The sequence below is a fragment of the Hyla sarda genome, chromosome 7 (assembly GCF_029499605.1).
Source record: "Hyla sarda isolate aHylSar1 chromosome 7, aHylSar1.hap1, whole genome shotgun sequence".
Classification (NCBI taxonomy): domain Eukaryota; kingdom Metazoa; phylum Chordata; class Amphibia; order Anura; family Hylidae; genus Hyla; species Hyla sarda.
In genome coordinates this window covers 62891358-62909034 of record NC_079195.1, presented here as the reverse complement: position 1 = coordinate 62909034, position 17677 = coordinate 62891358, and the positions used below count along the sequence as shown (strand labels likewise).

Below are 17677 nucleotides of genomic sequence, written 5' to 3'. Positions count from 1 at the left end.
TATAAATTTTTTTAGGGTATGCAAAGTGACCAAAAATACGCAATTTTGGATATTTTTAAGCTCGCACATTTACACACGCGACGCTACCACAGGTTTATTTTTATTATGTTAATATATTTTTTTATATGGAATTTGGGAAAAGGGGGCTGATTTAAACATTTAATAAGGAAGGGGTTAATATATAGTTTTTTAATATATATTTTTTTTTTACACGTTTAATCCCCTTAGGGGACTTTTAGGAGGAATCATTTGATTCCTCATACAGATCAATGTGGTTCCATAGAACCACGTTGATCTGGATGCTCTGTGCTCGATTAATAAAGCCTGGTCCTGCCAGGCTTTATCATTCACAGCGCAGCAGCCAACACAGGAAGAGATGTAAGCTCTCTGGCTACCTCAGAAGTGGACCACCAGGGAGCAGTTAAAGGTACCTTTTAAGATGCCGCTGTCATCTTTGACAGCGGCGATCTAAAGGGTTAATAGCCGGCAGCAGCAATCGTCGCATGCCGGCTATTAATGCCTGCCCTCAGCTACAAGAATCAGCTGAGGGCCGACCGGTATGACGTGGGCTCGAGTCAGTAGCCCGTGCCACACCCCGTTAACGGCACAAGGACGTGTATACAGTTAATGTTGATCGTTGATTTTCTGTGGCGCTCATTTTGGAAACTACCTAAATTAAAAATTGATTTTTGCTTTTACCATATTATTGGGTTGTATTTGTCATCTTTGGGAAAACCCAGAAATAAGCTGTACTATTTCTGGGTTTCAGGGGAAACCTGGTGATAAGTGTTTAAAGGGGTTATCCAATAATGGAAACACAGAGCTAATTTCTTCCACAAACAGCACCACCTCTGTCTTCAGGTTGTGTGTGGTTTTGCAGCTCAGTTCCATTGAGGTAAATGGAGCCAAGTTGTAATACCACTGAAAAAAAAATAACCCAAAAGGGCAGTTAGGGGCCAAAGCCACAATATATCCAAACCCCAGGGCCAAAGCCGGGGCAAAAAAAACCTTTATATTCAACCCTAAAATAAATTATTTTTTATTGGATATTGGATAAAACAACCCTGAAGTGAGAGTTAAAAACTGATATTTTGGTAGGACTACAAATGATCAGTATAAAGCATAGTCTATACTCTGCAATAACAGAAAGGTTGGCGTGGTGTATATGTTTTAATCAGACACATAGACAGGGGCTGTTAATGTGGGGAACTGCAACATCGCACATACTGTTATTGCAGAGTATTGACTCGGTGCTTCATACTGATCATTTATTGTCCTGTCAATATCCAATGAAATTTATAATTTAGGGTTGAATTGGGTGCTTTTTTGTCTTTTTGCTTTTTTTCCCCTTACTGGCCCACAGTTGCTGGATTCCTCTCTACTACCTTTCTTGTGAATGGACATGACATTTGCTAATTTTCAATCTTCCGGGATGACTCCTGTTACCAGTGATTGGTTAAATATTTTTCTTATAACTTGCTTGGCCTCTTTCTGCCTAATCTTGTAGATTTCCCTACCTTCATTGCGCTGGTTTTTTTTTTTAGAATTGCTAAATGCTAGCTTTTTGTTTTGACCACTTCTGCTGAGTACCACAGTGGTTTCTTCCTTTTTCTGCTTTTACTGACAAGTCTAATGCAATTATCTGTTGCCTTCAATAATGCATCTTTTAAGTAGTCCCATTTCTCCTGGACTCCATGTAATCCGTTCCAGTCTGATAGGGACTCCTTTATGACTAATCTGAAAAGTCCTTTTTTCTAAAACTGTTTTTGTGTGGTGTGACTCCTTCATTGTTCTTATATTAAACCACAATGACTGGTGATCACTAGATCCCAAGCTTTCGCCTACGGTAACATCATAAAACAAATCCCCATTTGTGAATATCAAATCCAAAATGGCCTCTCTCCGGGTTGGTTCATCAACCACTTGTTGTTGTTTTGGTTTTCCAGTTTATATCCGGAAGATTGAAGTCTCCCATAATGATAACTTCTACTTTCATTGTCATTTTTGCTATTTCCTCAACTAGTAGATCTAATTCTTTAAAGGGGTACTCTGGCCCTAAGACATCTTATCCCCTATCCAAAGAATAGGGGATAAGATGCCTGATCGCGTGGAACTCGCTGCTGGGGACCCCCGCAATCTTTCATGCAGCACCCCGCTATAATCAGCCTCCGGAGTGAACTTCGCTTCAGGTCTAATGAATCATGATAACGGGGCTTGAATATCATTGCACCATGGCTCCACCATATGTGATGTCACGCTCCGCCCCCTCAATGCAAGCCTATAGGAGGGGACGTAACAGCCGCCATGCCCCCTCCCATAGGCTTGCATCGAGGGGGCGGAGCGTGATGTCACATGGGGGCAGGGCCATGATATTCTGGCCCCGTGATAGTGATTCATCAGACCTGCAGCCATGTTCGCTCCAGAGGCTGATGATAGTAGGGTGCTGCATGAAAGATTGCCAGTGGCAGGACCCCCGCAATTAGGCATTTTATCCCCTATCCTTTGGATAGGGGATAAGATGTCTTAGGGCCAGAGTACCCCTTTAACTTGGCCAGATGGTCTATATATCACATCTACATGAGTTACTGCATGATTACCAAACTGCAATGTTACCTAAACTGACTGTTTGCCTCACTAAAGTACCCTGGTATGGTTATGTCCCAGTCATTACTTTCATTAAACATCTCTCAGTAACAGCCACTAAATCAAAATTCTCAGATGCCATTATTGACCCAAGTTTATTGATTTTATTATCTAAAGTAGAGATGAGCGAACTAACAGTAAATTTGATTTGTCACAAACTTCTCAGCTCGGCAGTTGATGACTTTTCCTGCATAAATTAGTTCAGCTTTCCGGTGCTCCGGTGGGCTGGAAAAGGTGGATACAGTCCTAGGAAAGAGTCTCCTAGGACTGTATCCACCTTTTCCAGCCCACGGGAGCACCGGAAAGCTGAACTAATTTGTGCAGGAAAAGTCATCAACTGCCGAGCTGAGAAGTTTGTGACGAATCGAATTTACTGTAAGTTCGCTCATCTCTAATCTAAAGCAATGTAGATATTTCCTGTAGTAGTTAATATACCGATCCTGAATGACATTGTTTAAATACTGACTTGGTAGAATTATTCTAATGTTTATGTATTTTTTATTTCACCAGATGTATCTGGACCCTGTCAGTTCCACTGGAATTACATCTCGCATTTTGAAGTCTGAAGTGTGCTCAAGCTCAGCAGTCAAACTTTACATCTCCTGGAACTGATATCTCTTTCCCTCTACATGGCCGTACATTTGGTCTCCGTTTTCCTCCTACTGACTCAATGTCGGGCAGCACCTTTCGACTACCCACTGCCAACAAATAGTTCCCTGTCTGAAGCTCTTCAGATGGAAGTGGGAGAAATCAATACTACAAGTGAACAATTCTTATTCTCTACTCAGCCCCCGGGTACATTTCGCCGAACACCACAGACTATTATTATTGGAGTACGGAAAGGTGGGACCAGAGCTTTGCTAGAGATGCTGGACATTCACCCCAACATTGCAGTAGCTGCGACTGAAGTGCATTTCTTTGACTGGGATGAGAATTACATCAAAGGGATTGAGTGGTACAGGAGTCTTATGCCATATTCATTTGAAAATCAAATTACTATAGAGAAAACGCCAGGCTATTTCACATCTCTGCAGGCACCAGAAAGGATTCATAGCATGAACAGCTCAATTAAATTACTTCTAATTCTGAGAGATCCAACCGAGAGGGTCATATCGGATTATACCCAAGTATACTACAATAGACTTGAAAATCACAAGCCCGTACAACCCTTTGAGGGCATCGTGATTAAAAATGGTGCACTTAATACCAAATATAAGGCTATCCAAAGGAGCTTGTATGATGTGCATATGGAGAGATGGCTAAAATACTTTCATTTGAATCAGATTCATATAGTGGATGGTAACACTTTAATAAAAACACCTCTTACCGAACTGCAGAAGGTAGAAAGGTTCCTTAACCTTCCTCCTAGAATTGTGTCTTCAAATTTTTACTTTAACCAAACCAAGGGATTCTACTGTATCCGAAGTGATGGGAGAGAGAGGTGTTTACACGAGTCCAAAGGGCGCCCCCACCCTGTAGTCAACGAAACCGTCCTGGAGCAACTTTACTCCTACTTCAGAGAACACAATCACAGGTTCTACCAAATGGTCAATCAGTCTTTCGACTGGCATTAACCCTATGTACTCTGTGAAGACAACAAAACTTGTGAAAGTGCTAAACTGTGAATATCTATACCAACAATACGTTTTTGAAACATTTTGTGCAGCTAACAAGAAAAACTAAAACAAATGGGATGTAAAGTGTCACCTACCCTCCCACTCAAGATGTTTGCCATAATGCAAAAAGATACATTGGAGATAATTTTGTTTACAGAGAAAATGGGACCCCAAGCAATTTCTTTTGTGTTGTGCATACAGATCTATGAATGCATTACTACGATTGGCCAATCCTTTTGTTTTCTATATGTGATGTAGATACCTATCTAGGCCTTGTGCAGTAGGAATTGTTAGCAAAACTTTGATAAATAACTAATCTTTGCTATGGTAATAAACAAATAATGTTTCATATAATGTGTTTAAATGGTAAAGTAACTAATTTTGTATAATGAATATATTGCTGTCTTTAAAATATTTTGTTTTGTTTTAATTTTTATTAAAACCTCTTGATACAGGTCTTAGGGTATAGTAATGGAATGTAAAGCACTTTGATTAGTATCTCGAATTATATCTGTTACTTTTGGTCCAGTAGGATATATATATTTTTTTTAAACGGGCCAGGTTGGGTTTAAAAAAATAAAATAAATACTTGCCTGATCCCCACTGCTGCTTATTAAATCCCTGCTGGTCATGGTGGTCACCATTTCCTGGTTCCATCTTGATGAATGGAAATACCCACTTAGCTATTTTCTGGCCGCAGCAATAACTTCTCAGCCAGTGATTGGGTGAGTGGGCATTAACCATGTGTCAAGACTGGACTAAGGAATATAGATTAGCAGGGACTCAGTAGGCATAAGACCAGCAGCAATGGAGATCAGGCAGGTGAGTTAGGTTTCTTTTTTAACCCAGTCCCATCCCTTTAAAAAATTATATATCTTACAGGAAAAAACTTTTTTTTGTTTTTTTTTTGTTAAAACTTTTTACCTAGTTAAAACCAGTTTTTACCACATGCAGTTGTTAAAACTAGAATTTACTGCTTTTCTTTAGTTAAAACCAGCAGTTTAAACAAATGTATTCAATAACAACTGGTTTTAACTAGGAAAAAGCATTAATTCTAGTTTTCACAAAGGCTTTCAGGAAGAACTGGTTTTCCCTAGGATAAACCCTTTCAAACATACAGACTAAGGCTGGAAACAGACAAAGCGTTTTCTAAAATCACTACATGCATTTTTTTCTAAAGAAATTGTAGCTTTTTTCCCTCCCATAGACCTCTATAATTTAGAAATAGATTTACACTGCTCAAAATAATAAAGGGAACACGAAGATAACACACCCAATATCAGAATGAATGAACTAATCGTATGCAATACTTTCTTATTTTCATAGTTGAATGTGCTGACAACAAAAACACACAAAAATTATCAATAGAAATCAAATTTATCAACCCATGGAGGTCTGGATATGGAGTCACACTCAAAATCAAAGTATAAAACCACACTACAGGCTGATTCAACTTTGATGTAATGTCCTTAAAACAAGTCCAAATTAGGCTCAGTAGTGTGTGTGGCCTCCACGTGCCCGTATGACCTCCCTACAATGCCTGGGCATGCTCCTGATGAGGTAGTGGAGGGTCTCCTGAGGGATGTCCTCCCAGACCTGGACTAAAGCATCTGCCAACTCCTGGACAGTCTGTGGTGCAACTGATGGATGGAGCGAGACATGATGTCCCAGATGTGCTCAATCGGATTCAGGTCTGGGGAATGGGCGGGCCAGTCCATAGCATCAATGCCTTCCTCTTGCACCAACTGCTGACACACTCCAGCCACATGAGGTCTAGCATTGTCTTGCATTAGGAGGAATCCAGGGCCAACCGCACCAGCATATGGTCTCTCAAGGGTCTGAGGATCTCATCTCGGTACCCAATGGCAGTCAGGCTACCTCTGGCAAGCACGTGGAGGGCTGCGCGCCTCCCCCCCCCCCCCAAAAAAAAATGCCACCCACACAGTTTTTGACCCACCGCCAAACCGGGCATGCTGGAAGATGTTGCAGGAAGCAGAACATTCTCCATGGCGTCTCTAGACTCTGTCACATCTGTCAAATGTGCTCAGTGTGAACCTGCTTTCATCTGTGAAGAGCACAGGGCGGCAGTAGCGAATTTGTCAATCTTGGTGTTTTCTGCCAAATGTCCTGCACGCTGTTGTGCTGTTAGCACAATCCCCACCTGTGGACTTTGGGCTCTCATGGAGTCTGTTTCTGACCGTTTGAGTGGACACATGCACATTTGTGGCCTGCTGGAGGTCATTTTGCAGGACTCTGGCAGTGCTCTTCCTGCTCCTCCTTGAAAAAAAGGCAGAGGTAACGGTCCTGCTATTGGGTTGTTGCCCTCCTATGGCCTCCTTCACGTCTCCTGATGTACTGGCCTTTCTCCTGGTAGTGCTCTGGACACTACGCTGACAGACACAGCAAACCACCTTGCCACAGCTAGCATTGGTGTGCCATCCTGGTTGAGCTGCACTACCTGAGCCACTTGTATGTATTGTAGACTCTGTCTAATGCTACCACTAGAGAGAAAGCACCGCTAGTATTCAAAAGTGACCAAAACATCAGCCAGTAAGCATAGGAAGTGAGAAGTGGTCTGTGGTCACCACCTTCAGAACCACTCCTTTATTGGGGGGGTGTCTTGCTAATTGCCTATAATTTCCACCTATTGTCTGTTTCATTTGCACAACAGCATGTGAAATTGATTGTTAATCAGTATTGCCTTCTGAGTGGACAGTGTGATTTCACAGAAGTGTGATTGACTTGGCGTCACATTGTGTTGTTTAAGTGTTCCCTTTATTTTTTTGAGCAGTGTATTAATATAGGCTTATGTATGTTCTGTTTCCCCCCCCCCCCCCTGTGTCACCTGATTCTTTCCTCATGTGACTTAAGAATTTGTATTGAAGAATGCGGGGGGGGGGGGGGGGGAGGTGTTACATACATGCACACATGTATTGTTTCTGGTGTTTGTTTTTTTTAAATAGAAATCACATGACCAATGAATCCCATAACCGGTGATGAGAAAATTGCAGGAGGGGAAGCGGTAACAGTACAGAAAAGTGTCTATACTTAAGCATACTAATTTTTTGGGGGGGGGGGGGAAATGCAAAAACTGAATCATGGTGGTGAAAAATAGGGAGCTTTTAGGTAAAAATAAATTTAAAAAGCAAAAAGAAAGAAAAAGCAAAACCAAATTTGACTAATATTGTTCATAGCCTAAAGGGGTTTTACTGGATTAGAAAAATATGCTTAAAAAAAACCTGCTTACCTGTCCACAGATTGTTTGTTTGTTTGTGGTATCGCAGCTCAGCCCTATTTACTCATGCTGGGAGTGGTAGTTTTGCAAAAGCTGGAGCCTTCCTTGTTGGGAAACACTCACTGGTTTTGTGGTCGTGCTGAGTTACCGCAGCTCATCTCTTATTCAGGTGAGTGGGGAACTGAGCTGCAATAACCCATCATGACCACTAGACAATGTATGGAGCTGTCTGCTTTCAACTTTGTTCTCTGTATATGTGGGCACCACAGTTTTGGCAACCAGTTGACACCCTAACCCTTTAGCACTACAGATATTTTGGACTAGATCTCCCATGATGTTCTTATGGGAGATCTAGTTCAAAACCTCAGCGATGCCAAAGGTTGGCTATGCCTGCCCTAACCAAACTGATGTTGATGACCTATTTTTAGACCTGAAAAAAACATCTAAACAAAAAGCAATGCCCCTCCAACCAGTAGAAAAGCTAGACAACATTTGATAATGTTCATACATGTGCTAGTGTATTATCAATTAATTGTGCAATCCTTTAGCTCATATATATATATATATATATATATATATATATATATATAATTTGAAGGCTTGTTCACACGTGTCATTTTGATTCCGTTTTTACAGCCAAAACGAAGAGTGTGTACAAGAAAAGTGAAATTGAATCGTTCCTATTTAGTTCCCCTTTCCTTTTTTAATCCACACCTTATATTGGCTTTAAAAACTGCATGAAGGCCATTGTAAAATTAACATTAGTCCCTGTTCATTCCCCATTAAATAAAATGAAGCAAACTGATAATAGTCTCTGGATTAAAAGATGATGGTGTTAAGATGCCAATTTAGCTTTATTCTTCCCATGATATCTGAATTTATTGTCCTGATGGAAATTAGATCTATTTTAATCTGCACTCAAGATCTTCTGATGGTAGCAAACTTGTCAAGGTAAAAGAAACTCTCTATATAGGGCCGTATTACACAGGTCGGCTGAACAGATTGATATCATCTTGGGCCAAAGATCAGCCAATGAACGTGCAAATTCTCGGTTGTCAGCTGATCGAGCCACAAAAGCAACAATTACAGAGTTATGTAATATGCGATTGAGCTAAAATTAAGTTCAAAGTCTTCAAGGAGATATCTAGTCATTAGCTCTAAATACCACTTAAAGGGGTACTCCGCCCCTAGACATCTTATCTCCTATCAAAAGGATAGGGGATAAGATGTCAGATCGCGGGGGGCCCACTGCTGGGGACCCCCGGGATTTTAGCTGCAGGACCCACCTGTTGCGGCTTCCGGCAGCGCTGGAGGCTCTCATCCTAATGCCTCCTGACCACGGTGATGTGAGATCGTGACATCACGACTCCTCCCCGTGTGATGTCACACCAGCCCCCTCAATGCAAGTCTATGGGAGGGGGCGTGACGGCTGTCACGCCCCCTCCCATAGACTTGCTTTGAGGAGCGGGACGTGTAGTCACGCGGGGTGGAGTCGTGATGCCACGATCTCACGTCACCGCGGTCGGGAGCCGAAGCCTCCAGCGTTTCCGGAAGCTGCAACAGGTGGGTCCTGCAGCTGAGATCCCGGGGGACCCCAGCGGCGAGCCCCCCACGATCTGACATCTTATCCCCTATCCTTTTGATAGGGGATAAGATGTCTAGGGGCGGAGTACCCCTTTAAAGGGATTATCCTGCAGGAGAAGAACGAGGTGGGGTTTAGAACAATGCTTATATTATAATACTTAAAAAAAAATAAAAATAAAAAATATATATATCTACTCACCTCCAGCACTCCTGCAGTGACCTGCACCGGTCCCCCGGGTGCTATCCTCTCCCTGAGCTGCAGCGTGACGTCTGGGCCCATACTGCCGCTCAGCCACTCAGTGGCTGAGGTGGGACATTGCTGCTGCCAATGAGTGGCAGTATGACAGACTAGTCCCTAGTGTCATTCTGGACCCAAGCAGCAGCTCAGGAAGAGGATCACAGCTGGGGATCCGAGCAGAGCACTGCAGGAGCACTGGAGGTGAGTAAAAACATTTTTTCTTTTTAAATACTGTAGTATAAGCATTGTTTTGATCCCCCTCCCCCAACTGGATAACCCCTTTAAGTAGTATTTTAAAGGAAAACTATTGGCTTTCTCCCCCTGCCCGCACTAACCAGCGGTACTGGCTGGTAGTGCGGGGGACGCTGATCAGTTTGGTCCTTACCGTGCCCGGATCCACCGTGCTGTTTGGCAAAAACTTGCAAATTCTTTAGCAAAAATTAGTGATTTTTTTGATACCCGATGCCAGGAACATTAATCTATAAATTCTCCAATATGTTAATCAAATTATTTCTTGACCTACCATAATAATAAGGTGTGGAGTTGGCATATTAACCTACCAGGTTACATATTGGATGCCAAATAAGTGTTCCTACCAAAGAGAAGGAGTACTTTTTCCTTTTATACCAATTAACGTAAGCACAATAAAAAAAAAACAATGCCAAAACTACACGAGTAACAAAGACGAGTAATACAGAGAAGGGGGTGATAGAGAAGAAAACAAAACAGTCTTAATATATTTACAGATATTCAGATACTCAATGACCAAAAATAGTTCTCTATTTGTTCATAGTTGTCAGACAATCCTCAAGAATAATAGAAAAAAAAAACAGAAGTGTAGGGACGTGCCAGCTAAAAGAGCAATAACCATTTATGAGCACACTAAATATATATATATCATTTTGGGTTGTGAGTGCTGTTACCAAATACACTTTTGTATATGTTGATTTTCAGCTAAACTGGAAAATATACAGTAGGTGTTCTAGAATAAGCACACAGCTACTGAACACTAAAAATATACTCAGAATTACAGGAGTTCTAAAGGATTAGGGTCCCCCATATACATTAAGGAAAAGTCATCCAAACCTGTCTACTTTGACTGGATTGGCTGTCTATAACATTATTCGCTTATCTTGAGGATCATCAAAAGCAATATTTGTTTGGTCTCAGACCCCTGCCATTCAACATAATAGCGCTGAGCTGGACATGGTTATACCTTTGGCCAAACTGCGGTGCCTGGATGAACAAAAAAGTCTTAATTCATTCTGGTAATCTGTGGGGATCATGGTGTTTGATGACCAATCCCAAGAAAAGGTCATTGCTGTTTGGTCTTAGAAAATCCATTGAAATTCTTCATTTAAATGTATTTTTATTTTTTTACATACTGTATGCAAACCAGTATCCTTAAGTGTGTGTGTTTGTGTGTGCGTGTGTGCCTGCGTGTGTGTGTGCGTGTATATACACACACACACACACACGATCTTCTACGGAATTGAAGTTGTAAAATCTGCTATTGGGCAACCACAACTGCAGATCCTCAATTGCAGATCTGCAACTTTATATCTGCTGTGGAGCAGGTGTATGTGTGAATATACCCTTAGGGGGGTGTAAATAAGCATATTGATAAATAGTTAGTCATGATGATTCTCAGTATATCTTTCTTTATCTTAATGGTCCTTTCGAGAGCCAAGATATTTTTATTAAAACTGCAGTGAAATAAACTTATCACCTATCCGCTGGATAGAGGATAAGTGTCTGATCGTGGGTGGTCTGACCGCTGGAACCCCCACGAGCCGGCTCATGCGCATGTCGTAGAGCTCACTGACGGACACGCTGACGGCTCAACGGACACGCCCCCCATACAGCTCTATGGGAGAGGCGGGGATGCCCGAACAATGCATCCCGGCCTCTCTCATAGAGCTACATAGAGGAGGCATGCTGGCACGCCTCCTGCACAGGAAAGCCATGGCGGAACCGGAGCCCTGTGCAGGAGATCATGGGGGTCCAAGAGTTCGGACACCCCCCCCCCCCTGAGATCAGACACTTATCCCCTATCCTGTGGATAAGGGTTTAGTTTATTTTACTGCAAATTTCCTTCAATCTTTAAATGAGGCTAGCCCATCTCCTCTTATTCAACCCCTTTGTGCCTGCTGTTGATCAGTCACAGGGAAGATGTATGTAAGCTGGTGAAAAAAAAGGAGAGAGGCTGGCTAACCTTGGGCTCCTGCCACGCTCGAGAACACCCCCTGGGCACTTAAGCCTAAAGGCATATATCTCTGCATTGGAAGGGCTATGAAGATAAAAAAAAATATTGGTCACTCAATTTAGCATTTGACCATTTACATAACCTCATTTGCATTGTGAAGCTCCTCTGAACCTTTGAAATATAATACATAACCCGAGGTTGAAAGTGGCCATGTATCTTTTTTTTGTTCCAGCAAACCTGTCCCCTTATTGTTTCTACCGTGCACCTTCCTGCGACTCTGCCCCGACCCTATTCCCTCACCTCTTGTGAACAGAATGAAAAGCATTGGGCACAATGATGACTTTGGAAGCAGAATAAAGCACAGCGTTCCCATCACGACCTGTAAACACCCACTATGTGGAACATGCATCATCGCTTGCTTTTGTAAACCATTAAAAAAAAAAAAAAAAAAAACATATTACTGATTGTTATCCTGAAATGAACATGTTTGTAATCCGTGTACTTATGATATACACCGTCCTTATGCAATAATGAAATAAGTCATGACAATGGTTGCTCTTTTAGTTGAATACAAAAGAACATTTCTTAAAAAAAAAAAAAATCCAGTCTTTGTCCTTCTTGCGTCAGTATGGATGTTCGTCTGCTCCTGTCTTATTTGTACTCCCCTGTTTGGTTTTTATACAGCGCTGTGAGTAATGGCTTTAATAGAAAACTGACACAGATAATTATAGCAATCCACAGTCGACAATGCAGCTTGGAGGGAAATCTGTTCATTTTGAGCGTTTTTCTAACAAAGCGAAAACTCGGCTCCAGAATCACTGATGAAATATATCTCCTTTCATGTCTCTCCTCTCTACATGCTCCTTACTCAATATTTTTGTGCCAGGAATATAAATCCATAAAAAGAGCGGATAGTGGGGGGATGCGTATTAATAAAACATGGCGGGTCCTTGCCCATACATATATAAAGTGATTGATTAATTATTCAAATGAAGGCAATAAGGATAATGGGTCTAAATGAAATCTATAATTCTTTTTTGGAATGTTAAGTCACGCAATAATACACAGAAGCCAGAATATAAAAAGTTTTATGTGGTAGTGTTCTGGCTCTATGCTTCCTGTTTATGTATTCTGGATTTCCTTCAAGACAATAAAACAGCTGGCATCTACCGTTTCGTGTGCATTCCGGTATACAAAACATGACTCGTGTGGGATTCCGGTATACAAAACATGACTCCATTAAAGAATGGAAATCCATTAAAGGGGATAAGATGTCTCAGGGCCGAAGTACCCCTTTAAAGGGGTACTCCGCTGCTCAGCGTTTGGAGCAAACTGTTCCGAATGCTGGAGCCGGCGCAGGGAGCTTGTGACATCATAGCTCCACCCCCTCAATGCAAGTCTATGGGAGGGGACGTGGCGGCCATCACGCCCCCTCCCATAGACTTGCATTGAGGGGGGTGTGACATCATGAGTGGGCGGAGTTATGACATCACGAGCTGCCGACAGTTTGTTCCAAACACTAAGCAGTGGAGTACCCCTTTAATATACCGGGTGCAGAATTATAGCCTCTGTGTTCATAACAGAGAGAGAACATAATGGTGCACAGTATGTACAGTAATATCTCTGCAACCTTCATTCAAGGTCTTCTTGAATACCTATTTAATAGAGAGGGGCAGAAAATTCAGGATCATCGGTTAGGCACTCTGGAGGACTCAATGTATGTGTATGACATGGACAGCCCTTTCAGTGGACTCCGTGTAATACTCAATTTGTCCTGTGAGGGTGTTGCAGGGAAAATAAGCACTTGTTGCCAGGATCCCTCCCTAATTACAGCTGATCACTAAGAACCCCAGCAATAGCACATATTGAGGTCAGTCTATTGTTGGGGTAACTTTCTGTTTAAAAGGGATATCATGTGTTCACATAGAACTCATTCTCAGTACTTGGTACATTGTTAGGCATTAGAGAGGAGCAAAGTTGCAGTGATTCAATTCGTCATGAACTTCTCGGGTCGGCAGTTGCTGACTTTAGCCTGCATAAATTAGTTCAGCTTTCAGGTGCTCCAGTGCTCTGCAAAAGGTGGATACAGTCCTAGGAGAGAGTCTCCAGCCCACCGGAGCACCTGAATGCTGAACTAATTTATGCAGAATAAGTCATCAACTGCCGAGCCGAGAAGTTCATTGCCAATCAAATCACTGTAACTTTGCTTATCTCTATTAGGCATATTGGGGGAGATTTATCATTGCATTTAGAGCTTCTTTTTCTTTTTTTTTTTTTTTGCTTACTCTGAGCGCACAAAATGTCACACGTGTGCCTAAGCACTTTTTTTGGGACTTTTGTGGGTACACAAAGTAGGAAACAGCCTTATCTAAGCAACTTTCAGTTTTCATTTTGCAGTGGTCGCAAATTTATGAAGTGCGAATAGGCAAATAATTTGCAAACCCCTCCAAAATTTCTCAAGTCAAAGCAAGGTCAGACTGGTTTACAAAAATGCCTTTAGAGGACACTTTAAAAAAAGTCTCACAAAAAGTCACAACAGCAACTTTTTGGGCATAATAGTCACAGAGAAGAGGAGAAAACTTCCAACATGCGGGGACATTTATCATCGTTGTATTGGTAAGCAAGTTCTGTAGGCTTTTTTTTTTTTTTTACTTGCTTTGGTTTTGCTTGTGTATGACACATATATCATACTATCACAGGGGGTTGATAAATTTGGCTTACCTAAGCAAAAACCAATAATTTAAATGTGCAATATATATATATATATATATATATATATATATATATATATATATATATATATAAAATGTGTGTGTGTGTTGTTTTTAAAGGTACAGTGTCTTTTTATTTTTATTTACTTGACAGGCTTAGCAGTATAGACGGAGTCCATTACTAAGCCTGGGCTTAGCATTAGCCACAAAAACAGCTAGCAATAACCCCCAGTTATCACCCTGGTACTCACCGCCACAGGGGTGCCAGGAAAAGCTGGTAGCAACAGGCCCGGAGTGTCAAAAATGATACTCCTGGGCCTAGGTGGTAACAGGCTAGCGTTATTTAGGCTGGGGAGGGCCAATGGTCCTAACCCACCCTGGTAACATCAGGGTGTTGCTGCTTGGTTGGTATTTGGCTGAGAATAAAAATAGGGGAAACCCTATGCTTTTTTTTTTTTTGCATAAATAATTAAATAAAATAAAAAAAATGCATAGGGTCCCCCCTATTTTTATTCTCAGCCAAATACCAACCAAGCAGCAACAGCCTGACGTTACCAAGATGGGCGAGGACCATTGTTACTGGCCCTCCCCAGCCTAAATAATGCCAGCCTGTTACCGCCTAGGCCCAGGAGCGCCATTTTTGATGCTCTGGGCTTGTTGCTACCGGCTCTCCCCGGCACCCATGGCGGTGTGTACTGGGGTATTAATTGGGGGTTAGGCTAGCAGTTTTTTGGGGCTAACGCTAAGTCCAGCTTAGTAATGAACTCCATCTATCAGACGGCTTCCACTACTACTAAGCCTGTAAAGTAAATTAAAAAAAATAAAAATGAACTTTAAAAAAAAAATTTATAAAAAAAAAACACTCCCCCACAAGCCCTGGTTAACCATTTTATTAACTTTAACCCCTTAAGGACTCAGCCCATTTGGGACTTAAAGGGGTACTCCGGCGTTTAGACATCTTATCCCCTATCCAAAGGTGATCTTGCATGCCGCACCCCGTTAAAATCAGTCCCCGGAGCATGTTTGCTCCAGGTCTTATTACTGTCGATCACGGATAGGGGATCATGGATAGGGGATAAGATGTCTAAGTGCCGGAGTACCCCTTTAAGGACTCGTTTTCTTTTTTTCCTCCTTGCCTTCAAAAAATCATAATTCTTTTTATATTTTCATCAACAGACTAGTATTAGGGATTGTTAGGGACAGTTGTCCGTTGTAATGCCATAACTCACTTTACCATAAAATGTATGGCGCAACCAAAAAAATACTATTTCTGTGGTGAAATTAAAAAGAAAAACGTGATTTTGCAAATTTTGGAAGGTTTTGTTTTCACGCCGTACAATTTACAATAAAACTGTCTTTATTCTTTCTTCTTTATGTCAATATGATTAAAATGATACCCATGAAAACATACCTTTTTTATTACTGTTGCGCTTGAAAAAAATCTCAAACTTTTTAACCAAATTAGTACGTTTAAAATCCACCTATTTTGAACACCTATAACTTTATTTTTTTCCGTATTAGCGGTGGTATGAGGGCTCATTTTTTTGCGCCGTGATCTGTACTTTTTGTATATTGTATAATTGCTTATATAAAACTTTTAATACAATTTTTTTCAATTTTTTGTAATAAAATGCTGCAGGTGCCCTGATCTGTATTGATCATGGCATCTGAGGGGTCAATGGCAGACACCTGTGCGATGTCGGCCACTACCGGTGGGTCCCTGGCTGCTATCAGCAGCCGGGACCTGCCGCACATGATGCTTGTGGGTATGTATAGGACGTAAATGTACGTCCTGGTGCGTTAAGTACCACATCACCAGGACATACATTTACGTCCTGCGTCGTTAAGGGGTTAAACAAAGAAAAAACTTTGGTCATCGACGTAGTCCACCGAATCCGAAGGAGTCCACAGGATACACTGATCTGAAATGAGAAGAAAAAAAAAAACATGAAAAATAGGTTAATACATTGATTGTCACCCGCTTGCACATCTCCCGCTCGCAGATCCCTTTCAGTAAGGACATGCTGGGAGTTGTAGTCCTGCAGCACGGCGGGTGACAAGCAAGCCAAAAAGTGGGCGGTAATCCTGGCCGGGAGTGATAAGAAAATCACTGTCATTTCATATTTCCCGCCGAGTCCAGTGACACGGAACCCAGCGGGAAATATGAAATTACAGTGAACTCTGTGGCGCTGTAGCAAAGGGAGCCCGAGCTGACCTAACATTGCAGCTGCTCGATACTCCCGCAACCAGGCTGGGAGTTGTGCAGGAGCCGTCTGTGCCATCCCTCAGTGTGTACTGCTGTGCTGAGGAATGGCAGGGATGGCTCCTGCACATCTCCCGGCCCAGCTGCGGATGTCCCGGGTGGCTGCAGAGTGATGCCAGGCCCGGGCTCCTTACCACGGCGCCACAGAGTTAACCCCACTTCCCTCCCAGCTTATTTAAGAATTTTATTTCATCTCACCTGGCTGCTCTCCGGCAGGCTCAGTTTCAGGCTGCTAGTCTTCCAGGACTGCGGTCCCTGCCAGCTGCTCTTCTGCACGGCGTAAGGGACGTCACCAGTGCTATGGCCACTTTCACCCACTGCGGCTGCAGGGAATGACGTCCCTTAGGCTGCGCAGAAGAGGAGCTGGCAGGGATCGTCATTCAGCATGCTTTCAATGCTTTACAGGCACCGCAGTCCCGGAAGACCCGCAGCCTGAACCTGAGCCTGCCAGAGCGCGGCCAAGAGAGGTAAAATAACATTTTAAAAAAAGCCAGGAAGAAAGGGGGAGAGCTATGATAGGTGTCATCCCACATGCTGCATAGTTGTTTCATCTCCAACTGTAATGTCAAAAATCCCGCCGGGTCCGTGATTGGCTGCTCGGCCCTGGACAATCACTGGACCCAGCGGGAAATGTGAAATTACAGTAGGGGATAGAAAAACTCTGCAGCGCTGCGATATGTTGAAAGAAGCCCGGGCTCCGTCATGCTTTCTCCCCGTTACCCTCATTTCTAATGATGGGGACACTGATTTACATCCCCCCCCCCCGCTTGTCTCCCACCCGCATGTGCCGCACATCCCCCGCCTGTTACAAGCCTACAACTCCCAGCATGCCCTCACTGTATGAGCATGCTGGGAGTTGTAGTCTTGCAACAGGTAGTAGACAGATGGGAGATGTGCAGTGTGGGCGGGTGGGAGACAAGCGGGGGATGTAAAGCATTGTCCCCGTCTTTGTAAGGGAAGTGGGGAGAAATATGACGGAGCCAAGGTGGCTGCAGAGAGATGCCAACCCGGGCGCCATTATAGGGTTGTAATATATTTCCAGCTGGAGCTGTGATCACGGCTGCCAGCGGGAAATATAAAATCTTCTCTCCAAAGTTGTTTTGTAAGCCAGCTCCGCTGTTTTGGACGGGTTGTGACTTTTTGTGTGACTTTCGCACTTGATAAATCCCCGACTACTGCAA

General features: G+C 42.6%; 1 protein-coding gene across 2 annotated transcripts in view; it reads left to right on the top strand.

Annotated features, from left to right (window-relative positions):
* LOC130281739 (heparan sulfate glucosamine 3-O-sulfotransferase 1-like) overlaps positions 1-7403 on the top strand; it is a 168948-nt gene extending 161545 nt beyond the window's left edge. For both annotated transcript variants that reach the window (XM_056529318.1, XM_056529319.1), the window contains one exon: positions 3154-7403. In XM_056529318.1, the coding sequence (XP_056385293.1) occupies positions 3273-4217 (945 nt within the window). In that variant the 5' untranslated portion in view covers positions 3154-3272 and the 3' untranslated portion in view covers positions 4218-7403. The remainder of the gene's footprint in view (positions 1-3153) is intronic.
* Positions 7404-17677: the final 10274 nt, after the last annotated feature.